The sequence below is a fragment of the Notolepis coatsorum genome, assembly GCF_963971535.1.
Source record: "Notolepis coatsorum genome assembly, chromosome: 10".
NCBI lineage: Eukaryota > Metazoa > Chordata > Actinopteri > Aulopiformes > Paralepididae > Notolepis > Notolepis coatsorum.
The window spans coordinates 1,844,248-1,867,444 of record NC_140174.1 but is presented as its reverse complement, the minus strand read 5'-3'; the positions used below and the strand labels follow the sequence as shown (position 1 = coordinate 1,867,444).

At 43.1% G+C, this 23,197-nt stretch overlaps 2 protein-coding genes across 3 annotated transcripts in view; one reads left to right on the top strand and one right to left on the bottom strand.

Moving 5' to 3' along the window:
* Nucleotides 1-13,442: 13,442 nt before the first annotated feature.
* Nucleotides 13,443-21,767, bottom strand: cybc1 (cytochrome b-245 chaperone 1). Of its 2 annotated transcripts, none has more exons than XM_084322757.1 (6): nucleotides 21,640-21,767; nucleotides 20,747-20,837; nucleotides 20,539-20,580; nucleotides 17,987-18,157; nucleotides 15,350-15,494; nucleotides 13,443-14,221 (listed from the first exon to the last, which is right to left on the bottom strand). In XM_084322757.1, exons 2-6 carry the CDS (start codon nucleotides 20,832-20,834, stop codon nucleotides 14,002-14,004), a joined length of 666 nt encoding a protein of 221 aa, XP_084178883.1. In that variant the 5' UTR covers nucleotides 20,835-20,837; nucleotides 21,640-21,767; the 3' UTR covers nucleotides 13,443-14,001. The 2 variants fall into 2 exon arrangements, with proteins under 2 accessions (XP_084178883.1, XP_084178884.1); XM_084322758.1 differs by having other exon boundaries at nucleotides 21,630-21,723.
* Nucleotides 21,768-22,820: 1,053 nt separating this feature from the next.
* Nucleotides 22,821-23,197, top strand: part of narf (nuclear prelamin A recognition factor) — a gene marked incomplete at its 5' end in the record, with an annotated part of 34,801 nt that continues 34,424 nt past the window's right edge. Inside the window, one exon of the mRNA XM_084322308.1 lies at nucleotides 22,821-22,889. Coding sequence (XP_084178434.1) covers nucleotides 22,821-22,889 — 69 coding nt within the window. The remainder of the gene's footprint in view (nucleotides 22,890-23,197) is intronic.

Here is a 23,197-nt window from a genome sequence, read left to right as displayed (position 1 = left end):
ACAACACTATAGGGTTAATGAGATGTGTTTACAACACTATAGGGTTAATGAGGTGTTTACAACACTATAGGGTTAATGATGTGTGTTTACAACACTATAGGGTTAATGAGGTGTTTACAACACTATAGGGTTAATGAGGTGTTTACAACACTATAGGGTTAATGATGTGTTTACAACACTATAGGGTTAATGAGATGTGTTTACAACACTATAGGGTTAATGATGTGTTTACAACACTATAGGGTTAATGAGATGTGTTTACAACACTATAGGGTTAATGATGTGTTTACAACACTATAGGGTTAATGAGATGTGTTTACAACACTATAGGGTTAATGATGTGTTTACAACACTATAGGGTTAATGATGTGTTTACAACACTATAGGGTTAATGAGATGTGTTTACAACACTATAGGGTTAATGAGATGTGTTTACAACACTATAGGGTTAATGATGTGTTTACAACACTATAGGGTTAATGATGTGTTTACAACACTATAGGGTTAATGATGTGTTTACAACACTATAGGGTTAATGATGTGTTTACAACACTATAGGGTTAATGATGTGTTTACAACACTATAGGGTTAATGATGTGTTTACAACACTATAGGGTTAATGAGATGTGTTTACAACACTATAGGGTTAATGATGTGTTTACAACACTATAGGGTTAATGATGTGTTTACAACACTATAGGGTTAATGAGATGTGTTTACAACACTATAGGGTTAATGATGTGTTTACAACACTATAGGGTTAATGAGATGTGTTTACAACACTATAGGGTTAATGATGTGTTTACAACACTATAGGGTTAATGATGTGTTTACAACACTATAGGGTTAATGAGATGTTTACAACACTATAGGGTTAATGATGTGTTTACAACACTATAGGGTTAATTATGTGTTTACAACACTATAGGGTTAATGAGATGTGTTTACAACACTATAGGGTTAATGAGATGTGTTTACAACACTATAGGGTTAATGATGTGTTTACAACACTATAGGGTTAATGATGTGTTTACAACACTATAGGGTTAATGAGATGTGTTTACAACACTATAGGGTTAATGATGTGTTTACAACACTATAGGGTTAATGATGTGTTTACAACACTATAGGGTTAATGATGTGTTTACAACACTATAGGGTTAATGAGATGTGTTTACAACACTATAGGGTTAATGAGGTGTTTACAACACTATAGGGTTAATGAGATGTTTACAACACTATAGGGTTAATGATGTGTTTACAACACTATAGGGTTAATGATGTGTTTACAACACTATAGGGTTAATGATGTGTTTACAACACTATAGGGTTAATGAGATGTGTTTAAAACACTATAGGGTTAATGATGTGTTTACAACACTATAGGGTTAATGAGATGTGTTTACAACACTATAGGGTTAATGAGATGTGTTTACAACACTATAGGGTTAATGATGTGTTTACAACACTATAGGGTTAATGATGTGTTTACAACACTATAGGGTTAATGATGTGTTTACAACACTATAGGGTTAATGAGATGTTTACAACACTATAGGGTTAATGATGTGTTTACAACACTATATGGTTAATGATGTGTTTACAACACTATAGGGTTAATGAGATGTGTTTACAACACTATAGGGTTAATGATGTGTTTACAACACTATAGGGTTAATGAGATGTGTTTACAACACTATAGGGTTAATGAGATGTGTTTACAACACTATAGGGTTAATGAGATGTGTTTACAACACTATAGGGTTAATGATGTGTTTACAACACTATAGGGTTAATGATGTGTTTACAACACTATAGGGTTAATGAGATGTGTTTACAACACTATAGGGTTAATGAGATGTGTTTACAACACTATAGGGTTAATGAGATGTGTTTACAACACTATAGGGTTAATGATGTGTTTACAACACTATAGGGTTAATGAGATGTGTTTACAACACTATAGGGTTAATGAGATGTGTTTACAACACTATAGGGTTAATGATGTGTTTACAACACTATAGGGTTAATGAGATGTTTACAACACTATAGGGTTAATGAGATGTGTTTACAACACTATAGGGTTAATGATGTGTTTACAACACTATAGGGTTAATGATGTGTGTTTACAACACTATAGGGTTAATGAGATGTGTTTACAACACTATAGGGTTAATGATGTGTTTACAACACTATAGGGTTAATGATGTGTTTACAACACTATAGGGTTAATGAGATGTGTTTACAACACTATAGGGTTAATGATGTGTTTACAACACTATAGGGTTAATGATGTGTTTACAACACTATAGGGTTAATGATGTGTTTACAACACTATAGGGTTAATGAGATGTGTTTACAACACTATAGGGTTAATGAGATGTGTTTACAACACTATAGGGTTAATGAGATGTGTTTACAACACGATAGGGTTAATGAGATGTTTACAACACTATAGGGTTAATGATGTGTTTACAACACTATAGGGTTAATGAGATGTGTTTACAACACTATAGGGTTAATGATGTGTTTACAACACTATAGGGTTAATGATGTGTTTACAACACTATAGGGTTAATGATGTGTTTACAACACTATAGGGTTAATGAGATGTGTTTACAACACTATAGGGTTAATGAGATGTGTTTACAACACGATAGGGTTAATGAGATGTTTACAACACTATAGGGTTAATGATGTGTTTACAACACTATAGGGTTAATGAGATGTGTTTACAACACTATAGGGTTAATGATGTGTTTACAACACTATAGGGTTAATGATGTGTTTACAACACTATAGGGTTAATGATGTGTTTACAACACTATAGGGTTAATGATGTGTTTACAACACTATAGGGTTAATGATGTGTTTACAACACTATAGGGTTAATGAGATGTGTTTACAACACTATAGGGTTAATGATGTGTTTACAACACTATAGGGTTAATGATGTGTTTACAACACTATAGGGTTAATGAGATGTGTTTACAACACTATAGGGTTAATGAGATGTGTTTACAACACTATAGGGTTAATGATGTGTTTACAACACTATAGGGTTAATGAGATGTGTTTACAACACTATAGGGTTAATGAGATGTGTTTACAACACTATAGGGTTAATGATGTGTTTACAACACTATAGGGTTAATGATGTGTTTACAACACTATAGGGTTAATGATGTGTTTACAACACTATAGGGTTAATGATGTGTTTACAACACTATAGGGTTAATGAGATGTGTTTACAACACTATAGGGTTAATGATGTGTTTACAACACTATAGGGTTAATGATGTGTTTACAACACTATAGGGTTAATGATGTGTTTACAACACTATAGGGTTAATGATGTGTTTACAACACTATAGGGTTAATGATGTGTTTACAACACTATAGGGTTAATGAGATGTGTTTACAACACTATAGGGTTAATGATGTGTTTACAACACTATAGGGTTAATGATGTGTTTACAACACTATAGGGTTAATGATGTGTTTACAACACTATAGGGTTAATGATGTGTTTACAACACTATAGGGTTAATGAGATGTGTTTACAACACTATAGGGTTAATGATGTGTTTACAACACTATAGGGTTAATGAGATGTGTTTACAACACTAGGGTTAATGAGATGTGTTTACAACACTATAGGGTTAATGATGTGTTTACAACACTATAGGGTTAATGAGGTGTTTACAACACTATAGGGTTAATGAGATGTGTTTACAACACTATAGGGTTAATGAGGTGTTTACAACACTATAGGGTTAATGAGATGTATTTACAACACTATAGGGTTAATGATGTGTTTACAACACTATAGGGTTAATGAGGTGTTTACAACACTATAGGGTTAATGAGATGTGTTTACAACACTATAGGGTTAATGAGATGTGTTTACAACACTATAGGGTTAATGAGGTGTGTTTACAACACTATAGGGTTAATGAGATGTGTTTACAACACTATAGGGTTAATGATGTGTTTACAACACTATAGGGTTAATGATGTGTTTACAACACTATAGGGTTAATGAGATGTTTACAACACTATAGGGTTAATGAGATGTGTTTACAACACTATAGGGTTAATGAGATGTGTTTACAACACTATAGGGTTAATGATGTGTTTACAACACTATAGGGTTCTGTATCGTATCGCTCTCGCTCGGCATCGCTCTCTGCACTATCTCGCATACGTGCACGCGCACTGAATAAAGACCACAATGTACCTTTAATCCCAATATTCGTCTGACCACACCCCTATCAGCTTACCCATATAAGCAGGGGTGGGGCCACCCACTCTCCTCCTTCTCGCTTTCACCACAAGGAAGAAGTGCCTCGGTAGATCCCCACACTTGACACCATGATGGAAGGAAGGTTTAGGAGCAGCTTTGGGAAACAAGGATACGTTGACATCATATCTTTATTTTCTCTCTCACTATTTTCGAGAAAATACGGCGATATTGTCTTCGTACTGGAGTGTCTGGAAGATGATGATCATTCTAAAAACCCTCCACCGGTTTTCGTATTGGGAGCACGCCGCTGCATGCTTCTCAACTGCAGTTCCTTGCTGTGTTTGTTGGGGTGAAACCTGTCAGGCCACAGCTGAACTGTCGGACATGCCGCTGTTGTGAGAAGCGGTGCGTTCCAGGTTGGGTGAGTAGTGTTTGCTGGCGGGCTCCACTTGTCTGTTAGTGCTATGGGGGCTACTTGACAAAGTTTATGGAAACCGGCCCCAGGCTAGGGTCCTTTGTTCAGCCACCTAGGCGACAGAAGGCCTTGGTCTGAAGACCATTATAGTTTTAACTAGTGGGCCGCGACCATTGACACTGGTGATCCCTGTGTGTTCTGGACGAGTGGATTCTCTCTGTCACCGTGTTAAGGCCCCATCTTTCATATCCAAATGAGAGTATTCCTTCACGAGGGGATATGTGCATGTAATGTGCGATAGCGGCAGATTCATGTTCAAAGTCAGCTACACAGGCCAGTTGGTACTGTGATGATTCCGTCGGATGTGGTAAAGTCACCGTTGTGAAGCGGTGTTGACATCTTGTTTTCTCTTTTCTCTTAAAAAGTGAGGAGAGGTTCAGAACGGCGGCCTGTCTGGGTGAGTGTTATGTCATTGTTTACATGTTCATAGCTTACGGTTAGCCAGTCAGCTGTTAACTGCTGCGTTAGCCTGCTGGATCGCTGCATGGCCTGCTTAGGGCCTACTATTAGCCAGTCAGCTGTTAGCTGCGGGGCTAGCATGTCGTGGTCGCTAGGTAACGTTAGCTTGCTGCTATGGCCATGGCCTGGCGCGGGGTAGCTTAGCTTCTCGCGCGCCGCCGTGAGCTCGCTTCTGATCGCGTGCGTCGTTAGATCGGCGTCTCGCGAGCAGAAGCAGTAGCACCCGAACGGTTGGAGCGGCCTTTAGCTTGATGCTATTCTGTTGAACGTGCTTTGATTTTAACATGTTTTACACTCTTGACCACGACGTCATCCTTGACAGGGGATGTTTTCGTCGACCCTGCCCTGAGCCAGGACGGCAAGGTTGCATCAACAGGGGACTGTAGTGCGGGTTGGGGCGGTGACGCTGCCCAGTTCGGACAACACAGGAGCGGCTGTGTTCCTACGGTGTCTGTGACTGCACTTCGCTGATCTGCGTTCCGGGTAGGAACGGGGTTGACCAGACCTCATAACACGTCTTCTGGTTTTACTTTGCTAAATGTATTGTGAATAACGGTGTTTTTCCCAAAACGTGTGTTGCTACAATGCATTTAGGATACGTTGCGGGTTATGTGTGAGCTGTTTTTGTCACTGGCAGTTAGTTTCTCCGTGCAAACGGGATGTAATGATCTGGTTGTTGTGTGAGAAACACGGCTGTGTACTCACAACTAAGGTAACTAACCTATGAAGCTATGCTTGGTGACAAGTGAGTAAAAGAATGTTCTTTCTCAGACTGTAATGACAATGAACAGTGTGTTCACACATTAACAGGTTTTCCTGTTTTAACTGGCCGTATTGAGGGTAAAATAGGAGGATTGTGTTTCCCCCCCGGTTCCCTGGGGACTTTTTCATCCTCCTATCAGACATGTTGTGCATTAATTGTGTCTTTTGTGTGGTAGGGATACGATGTAACTCTTAGCTTGATTGCTGAGGTTGTGCTAAATCTGCTGGAGAAACTTATTTCCTAAAGGGAAATTGGTTTGGTTGCTGTCATGTGTGCTTAGCAAGGCCTGTGGTCGATACTAATCAAGAATGATGTATTCTCTCATTGTGAAAAAAACGGCGTTCCTCTGTTGAGTGTTTTTGCCATTTTTTGTAGGTGATGATGGGTTGTGTGTGTCATGTGACCTACAACTGGGTTGTACTGGCCACGGAAGCACATGTGTATGTTGGACCGGGGTTCTTAGAGCCCTCTCTATTCTGTGTTTTTCCTTAGTAAAAATCAGATAGCAGGTTAGCTCATGCGCTGTGTGGAGCTGTGAAACGCTTCATAGAGCTGACTATGACTGTGTCATATTCTCTTTTTGTCGTTACATCGTATCATGGGTGTGGGGTCGTAAAGGGGTGAACTGGTAACCTTTCCTCTCCCCATTGTTCTGTCGGTCAGGGGTACACCCCGTGTCCTTCAAGGTTCCCGTCACGTGGCGGTTCGGCACGTTACGGGGGGGGGGGGGGGGGTGGGGGGGGAGGGAGTTCCTGGTCCCACGGCCTGGTATATTGGGCGTGTGCACCGCAGGAATTCCCCCGCCATAGAGTACGTCACCGTGCGCGTCTCTGTTGGTAGGACTTCCGTGTGCTGTTCAGGTCCATGTGATGGATCTGTTTTCAGGGGGGGGTGGTCAGGGCTCCTCCTCACCAAGCGCCTATTCAGGCCTTCTGTGAGTTCGGACTCCTTCTTCCATGTGAGGAAGCCTCCATCAGAGTACAGAGCCTTCCTCCTCAGATTGTCAAAGTGAGTGGACCCTCTAGAAGGGTCCTTTTCTATTGTATGTATATTCGATTCAATTCGTTTATTGAGTGTGTATGGGTTCAGTGCCTCTTCCCCGGAGGCCCTAAAACCAGTTTTTTACATGGCTCAAGGTGCAATATATTCTTTTCAATCTGTACAGCTCGCGTGGGAAGTCTCTCTGGGGATCCCCGTCTCTTTCCTATGGGAGGGTGGTGGGATGTAAAAATGTGAACATTTTTTACCCCGGCTGTGTAGACTGGGATACATACTGTTGATGCTTCCTTCTTTCTATTCCAGAAGTGTTGGAGTTAGGGAGTGTCACACCCCTCTTGTCGTTCCCCTGGGCGCCTTGGGGATTCAATGACAGGTCTAAATAGCCTGTTCATTGATGGGGGTGTGTCCCGACGCACGTATAGTGCTAGCTCGCTGTAAACAGGCGATTGACTGGCACGCCTTGGTTGCTTGTGGTTGAAACAGCGTTTTTATAAAGCAACTGAGATGGGGGTTTTTCCTCTTCCGACGACCACATCCCATGACCTGGGTGGGTTGTCGACGGATTCTCGTTCATGTCTGGGGGATGATGACGGGATGGATCTGAACATATGTGGTGGGGTCTCACGCCCTTGGGGTGGGCCACCAGGCGCGGTTCGTCCGAACGTCTGGGTGGCGCCTTCTTTTCATGTTAAGATCAACACGCATATCTGCCCTTCTCCTGGAGTAGGCATGTCGGCGTGGTTAGGGCACGGGACTGGTTCTGGTCACGCTGGTCCAGATCAGTTGAACCCGTTGTCCGCCGGGGATGCAGATCTGCTGTTCTGGTACCCTGAGGGACTTGGGCTTTTTTCAGGGGGAAAAATGCCAGGTCGGTCTGGGTGTCACAGGGTTAAGCGCTATGGAGACCCTGGTTGGGTATGTTTTTACTCAGCACTGTCGTCATGGCTTACAGCCATGCCATTCTGTACGCGCTCGATCTCGTCGGATCTCGGCCGCTACACAGGTTGGTCCTGGTTAGTACTTGGTTGGGAGACCGCCGGGGAATACCAGGTACGGTGCTTAGGGGCTGGTTCTCCATTATTTTTCGCTCCTCTCTCACGCATGGCGAAGAGGGGCCTGTGGGGGTGGTTTTTTGACCTCCTCTGGTGACCCTGTGCTTCCCGTACCGCCAGGCCCGGTCCGAAGTGATGTTTGCGACCCGTAGGCCTGGGTTAACCCTTTTTGGAAACTGAAACACTTGTACTGCGGTATAGCCGGTGTATACCCGCAGGTGTGTTTTGGAGTTTTTTCTTGAGGGGTTATAGGAACAACCACCGCATTGGGTAACACCGAGGTGGTTGATTCCCTGGTGTGTTGGAGCAGTGTCAACTCCCGGGTTCACCGTTTGAGGGTGCCCCTGCACGTTCATGACGTCTGCCAATCGTGTCAGCCTTCTCTGCCTCGACCCCTCTGGGTGGGGGTTTTTAAATGGAGGCTTGGTCATGCAACACCGCCAGCTTACGCTCCTTCCGCCGGGGCGGCTGTGTTCAGCTGTCCCCTCTGGCGCCTGTCTCGTCCGCAGTCTCCAGGCTAGGGTTAACAGCCTGTTGCCTGGTTTTTCCCCGGTGCGCTGCCTGCTTCCGTTGGTTAACCTTTTTTGTGTGCTTACGGCCATGCTGACTGCCTGTTCTGCAGGGTCAGTGTGCCAGGCGGTGTACTATTGGGGGGACAGGGCCCGCTCGGCTTACGGCCATACCAACCTGAACACGCCCGATCTCGTCCGATCTCGGAAGCTAAGCAGGTTCTGGCCTGGTTAGTACTTGGATGGGATTCCGCCTGGGAATACCAGGTGCAGTAACTGAGGGGCCTTTGTCCGAATACGCTGGCGATGTGGGGGGCGGGGCACTACGTGCCCACCTGGTGGGGTCTTGATGCTGGCATCATGGACTTCTCCGGGCCCCCATTCTAGGGAGTCCAGTCCTTTTGGTGGGTCTGGGTCTTCCTTCGTGCTCCGCTGCTACGGCCTTGCCACAGGGTTGGGTTTGCCCTTGACCCCGTGATTCTGGGGGCAGTAACGAGGTTGTTCCTCCGTTCGTTCCCGGGTGGCATGCGGGTTGTGCGTGTGTGTAGTCGTGGGGTCAGGCCACGGTCTGCTCACCCTGTGCGTTGAGTTGCTTGAGTGCCTCTTCGCACGGTCGGGTCCGTCGCCCTCCCGTGAAGCCCCTAATAGGGGGGGTGCCCGCCATTAGGGTGGGTCGGGGGGGCTCGGCCCTCCCTGTTCTGATGGTTTGTGGGGGGCTGTCAGCGGGGTGTATTTGTCGGCCGTTGGCTCTCGCTCGGCCTCCCTTGTGCAGAGAGCGATGCCGAGCGAGAGCGATACGATACAGAACGTTAGGTTATGACTATAACCAAGTTCTGTTAGTATAGCGACGCTCGGCATCCGACGCCGCTGCAGCCTTTGACCTCGCCTTGTGGCGAAAGCTTGGGAAGGAGGAGAGTGGGTGGCCCCACCCCTGCTTATATGGGTAAGCTGATAGGGGTGTGGTCAGACGAATATTGGGATTAAAGGTACATTGTGGTCTTTATTCAGTGCGCGTGCACGTATGCGAGATAGTGCAGAGAGCGATGCCGAGCGTCGCTATACTAACAGAACTTGGTTATAGTCATAACCTAACGTTAATGATGTGTTTACAACACTATAGGGTTAATGAGATGTGTTTACAACACTATAGGGTTAATGATGTGTTTACAACACTATAGGGTTAATGAGATGTGTTTACAACACTATAGGGTTAATGAGATGTGTTTACAACACTATAGGGTTAATGGGGACATTAGATGCCTGTAGGGTTAATGGGGACATTAGATGCCTGTAGGGTTAATGGGGACATTAGATGCCTGTAGGGTTAATGGGGACATTAGATGCCTGTAGGGTTAATGGGGACATTAGATGCCTGTAGGGTTAATGGGGACATTAGATGCCTGTAGGGTTAATGGGGACATTAGATGCCTGTAGGGTTAATGGGGACATTAGATGCCTGTAGGGTTAATGGGGACATTAGATGCCTGTAGGGTTAATGGGGACATTAGATGTAGTCCTATCCTACAGTAGAAGAAATATTAATAAAACATACCCATCGCTAATTCTTGGTGTGTCCCCATCGGGAGAACGAACCTGAGTGACTGTATTGACGATGTGGCGCTCGTTTGTTTTAATGCAGAAAAGAAACAAGGAAATATGAAAAATGTATTTATTTTTTATGACTCGAATTATATTAAAAAAAAAGTATAACATTCCTGCAAATGTATCAAAGCAAAACATTTATAATTTTTTTTTTTTTTTTTAAAGACAATTATCCAACAGTCAACCAAAACATTCCTCTAGTAATCAACACAGACCAGATTCATTACATTTCGTAAAAAGAAAAATGACACAAAGAGCGCCACGGCAAGACGGCGAAAAGAACCAATAAACCTTAAAAGACGGACAAATTAACAAAACTGCAACAACGGGGGAGTAACAGGTTTACCTTTCACACATGAATCACTCCCGATTGAACAATGGAAATCCTTCGTGCTTGATTACGGTTTACAGTCACACACCTGGACGGAGAGCTGGATCAACATGCAACAGTGATTATCACCTGCAGGGTGGGCCACTTAGAAACCCTTTCACTGCCACACGACAGCCGGTTAACCCTTTCACTGTGACAATACAGAAGGTTAGCCCTTTACTATCACACAACCGACGGCGATGCTCCATCATTAGCATCATTAGCTCCGCAAATGCGGAGCTAATGATGCTAATGATGGAGCATCGCCGTCGGTTGTGTGATAGTAAAGGGCTAACCTTCTGTCGTGTGGCAGTGAAAGGGTTAGAAACCCTGCTGTTCCCTTTCGCTGCGGGAAGACTTTTAACACTATGATCGCCGATGACGTGTTTAGACGTCATTCCTAGCCATGCTCATTCTGCCGAAGACGCCGTAACTCGTCTTTGATATCAATATTTCAAAAATCTGTGATCGAAATCATATTTCCCCTCCGCAGCCCTGAGACCCACTGAAAAGCTCCACTCAACTCTCTAGCGGTTCAAGAGCGCCATCTGGTGGCCGATCGGCAGATCGAAACCGGAAATCACCCTTTGACCCGGCAGGGCTCACTCCATATGTGGTCCGGGCACTCGCTATCGTTAGAGAGACTCCGTCTTGATACAGTGAACATCGATCGGTGGAAATAACTCGAAAAAACAACATGATTTGGACGTATATACTATTATACAACCTGGAAATAGATCGGGCATTTCTCCATCCCATAATAGAAAAAATTCTGTTCCACGATCATCTGCCAGCGGCGCGAGGAAGCCACGGTGAGTTTCAATGTTATTTTCGAATGTCTTATATACTAACTGATCTGATGAACATATGACCCACATTAGATGAATGGTATAACGTTGCCCACGGAATTATAAACGACCCCGCGCCCATCCGGTCAACATCAGATGACGTGTAGTAACTTCTAGAACCACGTCCAGTTGAAATATTTTATCTCGCATCGATTGCTATCAAACTGTATTTCATCATCAATATAATGCATTTGGAGCTATAAATCAAGTTCTGGAGAAAGCTGCAGAAAACGATAAAAACATACTTATACTTTAGACCATATTTTAGTATGAATATGTGAATGAAAAAGTTTAACGTTGCTACACCCTGAACAATAGATATAGGACATTGAATGGGCCATAATAATGGCAATTTAGCAATAGAATTTAAAAAGTTATAGCCCTGCAAAGAAGGGGAACTTCTCCATGTTAAATAGAGCTGGCAAGGGATGGTATATCATGAATTTTAACGATGGCGATCAAAGTGTTAAAAACAAGTTGCCGGTATCGAATATAAACACGTATTACAGTTCAGTAGGAAGGAGCTCGGGGTCTCAAACTCAATGTACCCGGGGGGGCCACTGGAGGTAGAGGCTGGGTGAGGCTGGGCCGCATCACATATATATATATATATATGATTTTTATTTATTATACATTTTTTGTTGCTAAATCAACTCTGCCTCTCCTTGTTAACTACAACAAGCAATTTGTTATTTAAGACGAGGTCGGACTCGGCACTGACAGACTTGTGTTCATTGTGCTGCTTTTATAAAGCCTCAAATGGCGGCTTACAATATTTCATGAAAGTGTTTCGTTTGTCTAAGATTTTAAAAGGTTTCAACTTTACAGCACTGACAAAGTTGAACAAAGTGCTGTACAAGGCCCACAACATGAAGTCAAGTAGTCAAAGTCAAATATCATCCAGCGGGCCGCGAGTTTGAGACCCCTGAGCTAGATGGTAATTTCCCTCGGAACCCTTTACACTATGATTTTCATCCACTCGCTTTTTAAGCATGGCTTCAGAATAAGGAGTGTGGGTGCTGTAAGTGGTATTTATTTGTTAAAAATAAGTGGTTATTAAACATGTTAAAATAATAGCTCTAGATATCTAGGGTTCTTCCTCCTGATTGGATGAAGTGGAACCAGAATACTGCAGAGCAGGAGGGACTGGGAGACCCATTTTACTGACCAGACACTCTGTATCAGTGATGACTGTTTACTGCAGAGCGGAGGGACTGGGAGACCCATGTTACTGACCAGACACTATATCAGTGATGACTGTTTACTGCAGAGCGGAGGGACTGGGAGACCCATGTTACTGACCAGACACTCTATATCAGTGATGGCTGTTTACTGCAGAGTGGAGGGACTGAGAGACCCATGTTACTGACCAGACACTCTGTATCAGTGATGGCTGTTTACTGCAGAGTGGAGGGACTGAGAGACCCATGTTACTGACCAGACACTCTGTATCAGTGATGGCTGTTTACTGCAGAGTGGAGGGACTGGGAGACCCATGTTACTGACCAGACACTCTGTATCAGTGATGGCTGTTTACTGCAGCGTGGAGGGACTGGGAGACCCATGTTACTGACCAGACACTATATCAGTGATGGCTGTCAGACCCATGTTACTGACCAGACAACTATATCAGTGATGGCTGTTTACTGCAGAGTGGAGGGACTGGGAGACCCATGTTACTGACCAGACACTCTATATCAGTGATGACTGTTTACTGCAGAGTGGAGGGACTGGGAGACCCATGTTACTGACCAGACACTCTACATCAGTGATGGCTGTTTACTGCAGAGCAGGAGGGACTGGGAGACCCATGTTACTGACCAGACACTCTATATCAGTGATGACTGTTTACTGCAGAGTGGAGGGACTGGGAGACCCATGTTACTGACCAGACACTCTATATCAGTGATGACTGTTTACTGCAGAGTGGAGGGACTGGGAGACCCATGTTACTGACCAGACACTCTATATCAGTGATGACTGTTTACTGCAGAGTGGAGGGACTGGGAGACCCATGTTACTGACCAGACACTCTATATCAGTGATGACTGTTTACTGCAGAGTGGAGGGACTGGGAGACCCATGTTACTGACCAGACACTCTATATCAGTGATGACTGTTTACTGCAGAGTGGAGGGACTGGGAGACCCATGTTACTGACCAGACACTCTATATCAGTGATGACTGTTTACTGCAGAGTGGAGGGACTGGGAGACCCATGTTACTGACCAGACACTCTATATCAGTGATGACTGTTTACTGCAGAGTGGAGGGACTGGGAGACCCATGTTACTGACCAGACACTCTGTATCAGTGATGGCGGGTCGGACTGTAGAGCTATTTAACACTTATTTGAACAAAATATACCACTTACATCGATACGTTGTCGGATCATAAATATAAAACGAGGGGTCTTGTAAGGTATTTTGAAAACGGTATAAAAATATATATATATATAAAAAAAGAAAAAGAGGTTGTATCTTTGTTCCATGAGTGAAACAGCCTTTCAGTAAGTCCCAGGTCAACTCTACACACCAATCCCTCATGAAAAGATGACATCACCATAGACGGTTACCCCGGTAACGAGGATGTAAGAAGAAGTGTGGTCACAGCTCTTTAGCTCCATCCAGAAAAAAGGTTTTAAATGCCAAAAAAAACAAAAAAAAGCCAGGAAGGCATCAATGATCCTCTACTTCATATTCGTCTCCTTCATAATCGCCTCCGCCATGGTCCAGATAATCTTCCTCATCCTCCTCCTCCTCCTCCTCCTCCTCCTCTTCCTCATCCTCCTGCCACTCCTCCTCTTCAAACGCTGCATCCAACTCCTGCTGCCGTCGAAGCTGCAGCTCCTCCAGCCCCAGGAAGCGCTTCAGCAGCGCAGCCACGGCCTCCACGTCGCTGAGGACCAGAGAACAGGTTCCTTTATTGATCCAGGAGGGGAGGGGGGGTTCTGGTGTCAGAGCAGGAGGGGGGAGGGGGGGTCTGGTGTCAGAGCAGGAGGGGGGAGGGGGGGTTCTGGTGTCAGAGCAGGAGGGGGGAGGGGGGTTCTGGTGTCATAACAGGAGGGGGAGGGGAGGTATGGGCAGGGTAACAGGAGGGGGGAGGGGAGGTATGGGCAGGGTAACAGGAGGGGGGAGGGGGGAGTCTGGTGTCAGAGCAGGAGGGGGAGGGGAGGTATGGGCAGGGTAACAGGAGGGGGGAGGGGGGGGTCTGGTGTCAGAGCAGGAGGGGGAGGGGAGGTATGGGCAGGGTAACAGGAGGGGGGAGGGGGGGGTCTGGTGTCAGAGCAGGAGGGGGGAGGGGAGGTATGGGCAGGGTAACATGAGGGGGGAGGGGAGGTATGGGCAGGGTAACAGGAGAAAGAGTAAAGTATAGGCAAAAAGGTTTGATCTGAATATAAAAATGAGGAAAACTAAACGGTGCAGATGAGGGTCAGTATGCCCTATCGGTTATATTATGTTAAAATAAATATAGGCAATTGTGGTAGAAACAGGTCGGCACCTTGCGTGGTCGCCTCCGCCGTCGGTGTGTGGATGTGTGAGTGAACGGGTAAAATGTGAGGAACAAATTGTAAAGTGCTTTGGATAAAAGCTGCTGTATAAATGGAGCCATTTAACCTTTGTGTCTTCCTGTGTAACACCCCTCCTCCCCCCTTCCGGTCACCCTACCTAAGCATCGTCCCCCCACCCCGCCCCTTTGTCCCCCCACCCCGCCCCAACCGAGATGATTTGACCAAGAAGCACATTCTTACCTCTCGGGTTTCATTTTCATCTGATTATATACTATGAGTATGAGTTAAAGTATACACAAGGTGCAGTATACACAAGGTATCCTAACTGGCATGATAATAATAATAAACATGCATTATGTAAAATAAGATGTAATATGTAGAATAATAACCATATCCTTTCAAAATGTTGAGAGGAGACCAGAATAACATGGAGCCATCTTTTCTAATGAAGCCCACGGTCGTTCGTATTCTAAGCCGTTAAAAGACGGTGGTCACCGGACCCGGCGCCTCCTCACCTGCGGCCCCCCAGCGTGGCGCTCTGCGTGAGGGGGTAGGAGAAGCCCGTGGCCAGCCGCAGCACCAGCAGGTAGCCCTGGCCCAGGTAGCGCACCTTCTCCTCCTGCACGCTCACGTCACGCAGGTGCCTCAGGTCCAGGATCACTGAGGGAGACGGAGACAAGACGCTGCTTTGGATCGTTTCATCAAAGGACACATTAATGTGATATTGTGAGGAAGGGGCCGGACCAGATAGGCTTCGATTCTTTCTGTCTCCTTCTCGAACAAAACCATAGCTTCCATGTCTAGGAAGATATATTTTTATTTTATTTGTATTTTATTTTTTTTGAACACATTTTTTTATAATTTTTTTGACAAGACAAACATTAACAGTAAATATCTCAATAAATCACAGGAATATACATTCCTGTATTTGAATCAATAAATGTAGGTTACGAGATATATACATAATCCCCATTATACAATACAGTACATACATATGCTCTTGCTCGTTCTCCCCCCCCCCCCCCCCCTCATTTGTATTTTATTTAGTTTATTTTATTTTATTTGTATTTAGTTTTTGTTATTTTTTGTTATTTCAAGTTTGTGTGTTTATGGTTGTTCGAGATAAATAAAGATCAAATCAAATCGTTTCGCTTCATTTTATATTAGGGATGTTCGATATTGGCTTTTTTACCGATACCGATATACCGATATTGTCCAACTCTTAATTTCCGATACCGATATCAACCGATACCGATATATGCAGGGTTCCCCCCCCCCCAAAAAACGGAATAATTTCAGGTAATTAACATTACATATCTCTTGTCGTGGAATTAACACAACATTATGCATACTTTTGACAATAAATAAAATCAGAATTTGTTCTTACTTGCTTGCCTGGGTAAATAAAGGTTAAATAAATGTAAAAAAAAATTTATATATATTCTTTTTTTGAAAACCGATACCGATCATTTCCGATATCACATTTTAATGCCAATATCGGCCGATAATATCGGACGTTACACGAAAGAAGAAGAAGTGCTAGTTTGGAAAGAAATGCCTTAAGATCCCTCAGAGCCTGGAGGAAGTGGACCGGGGACTGTCAGAACCACACCTCACCCTCGAACCCGGGCCGGGCACTTGTATACAGATGTTCTCACCATGAAGATATGTATATTATGTAATATATCGTGTGTGTGTGTGTGAATAAATTCATTCATTCATTCATCACACTTTCCAAGCCATTCCAAGTGTTTTCAGAACAATATCGAGTTATTAGGACATAATGTCGATGGCTGTCATCCTAGCCTTCAGCTAATGATGTAATGTAGTGGATTAGTGGTCAAGATTAGATTACATTAAAATGTATTGTCATCATACAGCACAGGTACAGTACAACTAAAGGAAGTTTCGCTTCCAACCGGAGTGCAAATGTAACAGTAAAGTACATTAGTAATATACAATGTACAGGTGATTAAACTGGGTATAAAATATATACATTAGTACTACTGAGTAATGGTGCTAATCAGATGTATGTACAGAGTTATAGTATTATGCAAACACCCTGACATCTTTTAAATCAGCCCTCAAAACTCACCTTTTCAATCTTGCTTTTGACCTCTAATTCTGTCGGTTTTATTTTATTTTGTCATGTATTATTTTTGTTCTGTTTTGTTCTGTTTTTTGTTTTGCCATAGTTTGTCTCCCCTGCCCATGTAAAGCGTCTTTGAGCACCTGGAAAAGCGCTATATAAGATAGATGTATTATTATTATTATTATTATTATTATTATTATTATTATTATTATTATTATTATTATTATTATTATTATTATTATTATTATTATTATTATTATTATTATTATTATTATTATTATTATTATTATTATTATTATTATTATTATTATTATTATTATTATTATTATTATTATTATTATTATGTACAGTGATACAGGTATAAAGACACTATGGTAGTAAGTCATACTGGCCAGCAGTGTAACTAGTAAGAGTAGGTCAGAGATATGTACAGATATATAGTATCTATACTGTAGGTATGTAAAAAGGATTATATGTAGGTATATATATATATATATATATATATATATATATATATAACACAGTGCTGCCAGGTGTGACATCACCAACGCACCACTGGGTGCCGCTGAAGCGACTGACCTTTCTCCTGGCCCCTCCTCCACAGGGTCAGCACCAGGGCGTACAGACTGACCACTGGGTACCTTTCTCCTGGCCCCTCCTCCACAGGGTCAGCACCAGGGCGTACAGACTGACCACTGACCTTTCTCCTGGCCCCTCCTCCACAGGGTCAGCACCAGGGCGTACAGACTGACCACTGACCTTTCTCCTGGCCCCTCCTCCACAGGGTCAGCACCAGGGCGTACAGACTGACCACTGACCTTTCTCCTGGCCCCTCCTCCACAGGGTCAGCACCAGGGCGTACAGACTGACCACTGGGTACCTTTCTCCTGGCCCCTCCTCCACAGGGTCAGCACCAGGGCGTACAGACTGACCACTGGGTACCTTTCTCCTGACCCCTCCTCCACAGGGTCAGCACCAGGGCGTACAGACTGACCACTGACCTTTCTCCTGGCCCCTCCTCCACAGGGTCAGCACCAGGGCGTACAGACTGACCACTGACCTTTCTCCTGGCCCCTCCTCCACAGGGTCAGCACCAGGGCGTACAGACTGAACGTCTTCAGCTCGATCAGGTTCTGGTTCTTGTCGAACACGGCCTCCTCCCACTGCTCCATGTTCTGCACGGCGACGAACAGACAGCCGGACACGTAGAAGAGCTTCCAGAGGACGCTGTCTGGGGGGGGGGGGGGGGGGCAGAACCAAGGGGGAGGAGTCACATCAACAAGAGCTTCCAGAGGACGCTGTCTGGGGGGGGGGGGCAGAACCAAGGGGGAGGAGTCACATCAACAAGCACAGGTTCTCGAGGGTTCTAGTCAACAAGTGCAGGTTCTCTAGGGTTCTAGTCAACAAGTGCAGGTTCTCTAGGGTTCTAGTCAACAAGTGCAGGTTCTCTAGGGTTCTAGTCAACAAGTGCAGGTTCTCTATGGTTCTAGTTAAAGATCAAAGTAATCCACCACACACCAGGAGTGTTGAATCAGATCAACTTTTAAAAATGCATATGAGTAATTGACCTATTTCAAACCCCACCCTCTTTTCTTGATTCTCCAATCACAACTCATATTAAAAAAAATTGGTTATCATTATTCATAGTATTAGATTACATCATTATTGGAGACATCTTGGCATGGGAAATGACTACTAAATTTGATTATGATCAAACAACAACAGTGATCGTATGACAAGTGTGTCCAATGAGCTGTGTGCTGACGGCACTGCGCCATATTGATAAGAAGTGCATGACACACGTCACCAGGAGAGAACGATGAACTGACCCGTCTCAAACCCGCCCATCTTCCAATCACAACTGGTGGTCCCAGGGAACAGTTGTGATTAGAAAAGCGGGCAGGATTTGAGATCAAGGTCACCTGGGCCCCGTTCCCCGTACCTGGCTAACTGAGTTAGCCGGATCATTTCCAGTATAGCCTGACTTAAGCCGGACCTTTCTGTTCCCCGACGCTCGATTATCCAAATCACCATGACAACAGATCAAAAAGTTTGAGCCTGGTCGAGAGCAGGGTTAAGTTCAAGTTAGCTGGATGAACCATGGCCACGCCCCCGCAAAGAAAAGCCAGCTCGCTTCCTGAAATGATTCTCACAGTCTAGATCTGCATTATACCATTCTGAATTATGTTTCTGTGCTTCGTTTTCCTAGAGGGGGCTTTTGAAATGTATAATAATAGAACTAAATGCTGATAATAAATCATATTCAGCCTATAGATTTACTTTGTCCTAAATAAAATAATGCACGTCATATACGGCGCTCGGAGTGCGATACACGCTGCATGTGGTTATTTTAATAACGGTGCATTGCAAATGTGAATCCCGCAGGGATATTTTTAATGAATGAAACCTATCGGCCATTTGGCTCTGATTAGTTTCATATATTCTCCGCTGTAGATTTGCTTAACGGAGCGCCCGGATTGTGTTTCATTCAAGCATAAAATTGAAGTGTCTATGCGTGGATTGTGGTTTTTGTGGATTATGAATTACGAGGACTCTGAGGATTGTTGAATTGTATCATCACTCACACGTTATTGTGATATTGTAACTGGGATTAAAATGTCTGATGAGATGCGCTGTTTGACGGATTTGAGAAATTGAATGAGCCGTTGACGTCACATTAATGCATTTGAGAATAAAGAGATAAAACGTAATTCAAAAGAAAAATATTCGAAACACGGGTCTCTTGTCCATTGATCGATACACCATGGATATATTCTGTCTGGCACAGTGGTCCAACGGCTAGTCCTTAATCCTGTCAACCGGGCGACCTGAGTTCGAAACCCCGCGTTTCCAATATAATTTTCTTGGAATATAATATTAATGATTATACGCAAAAGTAGCCTAGTTTTAAGTTAAAATATTATAAATCTACATGCATTGAGGATGTCATTCTTTATATAGCTCTAAACGTGCACCAAAGTATTTACATTGCAAAAAGAAGAAAAAGACTAGAAGGAGGGGGATTCGAACCCGGGCCGTCTGCGTGAAAGGCAAAAGCACAAACCGTCACACCACAGTGCAGATAAGTAAAACATCCACCATACATCAATCAATGGATAAGAGAGCCGTATCCTTATTCTGAAACAGTTGAACTAATTATTTTCGCTAGCAAGATCTCATTTGATTATTCAATGCATAAACCTACTGCCAGCAGGAACGTTTAAAGAAATATAATCTGATTGATTGGGGTAATGAGGGATTTAAAATTAGCCTATAGATTATGCATTTAACTTGTCGGCGAGGCTATTGAGCCGCCTGCAATCTGTTAATAAAGTTTTAAAACAATCAATCAATCAATGCCGTTAGAAGATCAGGGTTTCTGCAATCTACACCTGCTGTCTTTTCAACTGAAGCGGCCGCGCGCAAGTATCCTGAGTCTCAAGTCTGGTTCGAGTCAACGAGACTGAATCAGCGTTCGAGGAACAGGAAAATCCCGGCTTCAAACATCGGGTTAACTGAATCTGGATAATGGGACTCTTGATCGACTTAGTTGAACCAGGTACGGGGAATAGGGCCCTGGTGGAAAGGTGATCCTAAATATGGGGTGCGTACCTGCGCTGTAGTATGCAGCAGCCAGTCCGATGGATGCAATACCTACAATTAGAATAAAACTGAATTTAATAGAAGCAATACTGGGACGACGGCGAAAGAGAGAGAGAGAGAGAGAGAGAGAGAGATGTGACAAAGTAGTGTTCACTATTTGGCATTCAACAGTTGTGTTGTGTAATAATAATATATACACACACACACACACACTTACCGACCAGAAGAGACCAGGAGCGCAGACCAGGAGATCTCTTCAGGTGGAGCGTGTTGCAGCTGTGCTCCTCCACCCTCATGTACCCCATGATCTAATAGACAAAAGCCAAACATAACTTTGAAACAACAAAGTGTTACAAACCATAATGGTGTTAAAAATGTATGTCAGCCATACAGAACCAAGCATTTCACTGTAATGTGCATCACGTGTGACAAATAAAACAAAACATGAACTTGGAAGAAAGGGTGGTGTTGTACTTACTGCTCAAATGCCAGGTAGATCCGACTTGAATATGACTTGACAATGTTTATAGATACAATGCTTTAATTAGATGGTTTTAGCAGGTAAAGACCCAATTCGTAAGATTCCCCCCACCCCCAAAGATTTTAATGTAGACATGTTCTATGCTCTAGTTGACTTTTGATGCAGAGCTTATTTCCATTTACAGATATATATTAGATATAGGTTTAACATATAACACGTAATGGGGCTTTGAGGATAATAATGATACAGGGGGTTCAGCACTATTCCCCAAAGACATGATTTTGATTGTACAAGATATATTGATTGAAATTGATTGATTGGTTGAAAATGTTATTAACAGATTGCAGAATGGGTACAGTACAGCTCAATACACACAATTGTTAAGGGGATGCAGACCAGAGAAAGACTTTCGTCTTGTTTACATCAGGGTCCCCCATTTTCAATTCATCATAACATTTATGACATACATGACATACAGATAGACAGTACTGCTACATCTATACATTTATGACATACCAGATTTGCAAAATAGTAAGATGAATTCATTGATTCCTAATAAAAGTATTCTGTACTTCTGTATGACAACTATTAAAGAAACTTGAATTCACCCTTACCTTACCTTACTTTACCTTATTATTTCTCCCAGACAACACGCTGTCTCGTCACAGTATCCGCTGGAACAGCAACATGCAACAGTACAAGGAACAACAACAGTTGAATTATAAGGAAGTTCAATCGATTTCGCAGCAACAACAACAACTGTGACGTCGAGTGATGCTGCTTCCTGCCTGGATACCGCAGCTCCGATTGGATAACGGCACCACCGTACACCCGCCCTCTATTCCACGCAACCAACCGGTAACGTTGTATTCTCGAAATCAACTTCCTGTCTGTGTAACTTCCGGTCTGTGTAACTTGGGGGGAAACTTAGAATCACCAGAAAGGCTTTCGGAATGAAAGTGAAATGCCATGTTGTGGCCTCAATATTTTCAAAACAAATTATATGAAAATGTTATGAAATGAACAAGAATGTGATAAAAACATGTAATAAAAACGGAGCTCAACGCATACATTTGATTTGATCAGTAGAAATCCGTTTGTTTCCCCCAATACCAAGATGGCGGCGGTCTCGTGACGTCAGCGTGTCTTCGAGAATCAGATTTATTATATCAAGGTTCTACAGTCCAAGGTGCTAAATTATTATTATTAGGGCCGTCAAAATTAATGCTTTAACTTTGGAGATTAATTTAAATGGTTTAAAGCATTAAAATAAATTAATCTAGATTAAGCTATGGAGTGAAAATCTTCAATCAGGAGAGCAACTGTATTCAAAGAAAGCTATTAAAATAGTATTTGAATCTAAATATACTTTCTTGTGTTGATTTTACATTAATTCCATGATTTTACTCAAGTAAATATCTGTTACAAGCTTCGGTCTTAAATAGAAAAAAATGCTATTTTGAATCTAAATGATTCTAGATTAATTACAGAAAATGGTGAGATGATTAGTGAATTTTTTTTTAATCTATTGACAGCACTAATTATTATATACTTGCTCTATGTGTTAAAAAAAATAAATAAGAAGAAGAAGAAGAAGAAAAAGAAAAAGAAAAAGAAAAGAAAAAGAAAAAGAAAAAGAAAAAGAAAGAAAAGAAGAAGAAGAAGAAGAAGAGAAGAAGAAGAAGAAGAAGAAGAAGAGAAAGAAGAAGAAGAAGAAGAAGAAGAAGAAGAAGAAGAGAGAAGAAGAAGAAGAAGAGAAGAAAGAAAAACAAACAAAAAAAATAAGCTACGTTGGTTTGATTTTGCGCGCATGCGCCCTCGGCAAACCGGCCGGTCGACAGTGGAGTCGCGCATGCGCAGCAGCAGTGTGGAGTTGACAGTGAGTTGAGTGACAACATGACGGAGAGCAGCTCCAGGTTGGTTTTAATAATAAACACTAGAACAGCTGTAACGTCCTGTACCGAGGACGTAATATTTCATTCACATCCCATCTTTTTCAGACGCTGCCGTTTTGATTGATTGCTTGAAAACTTTGTTAACAGATGGCAGAATGTGTACACAGCTCAATACACACAATGGACTGTAGTACACTGGAGGTCGTTGGGTGCAGTATAGTAGGAGGCTAATCCCCCCATCAGCACGTGAAATCATTTGAATGATGGCATTTCCCCCACGTAACTAACAGCA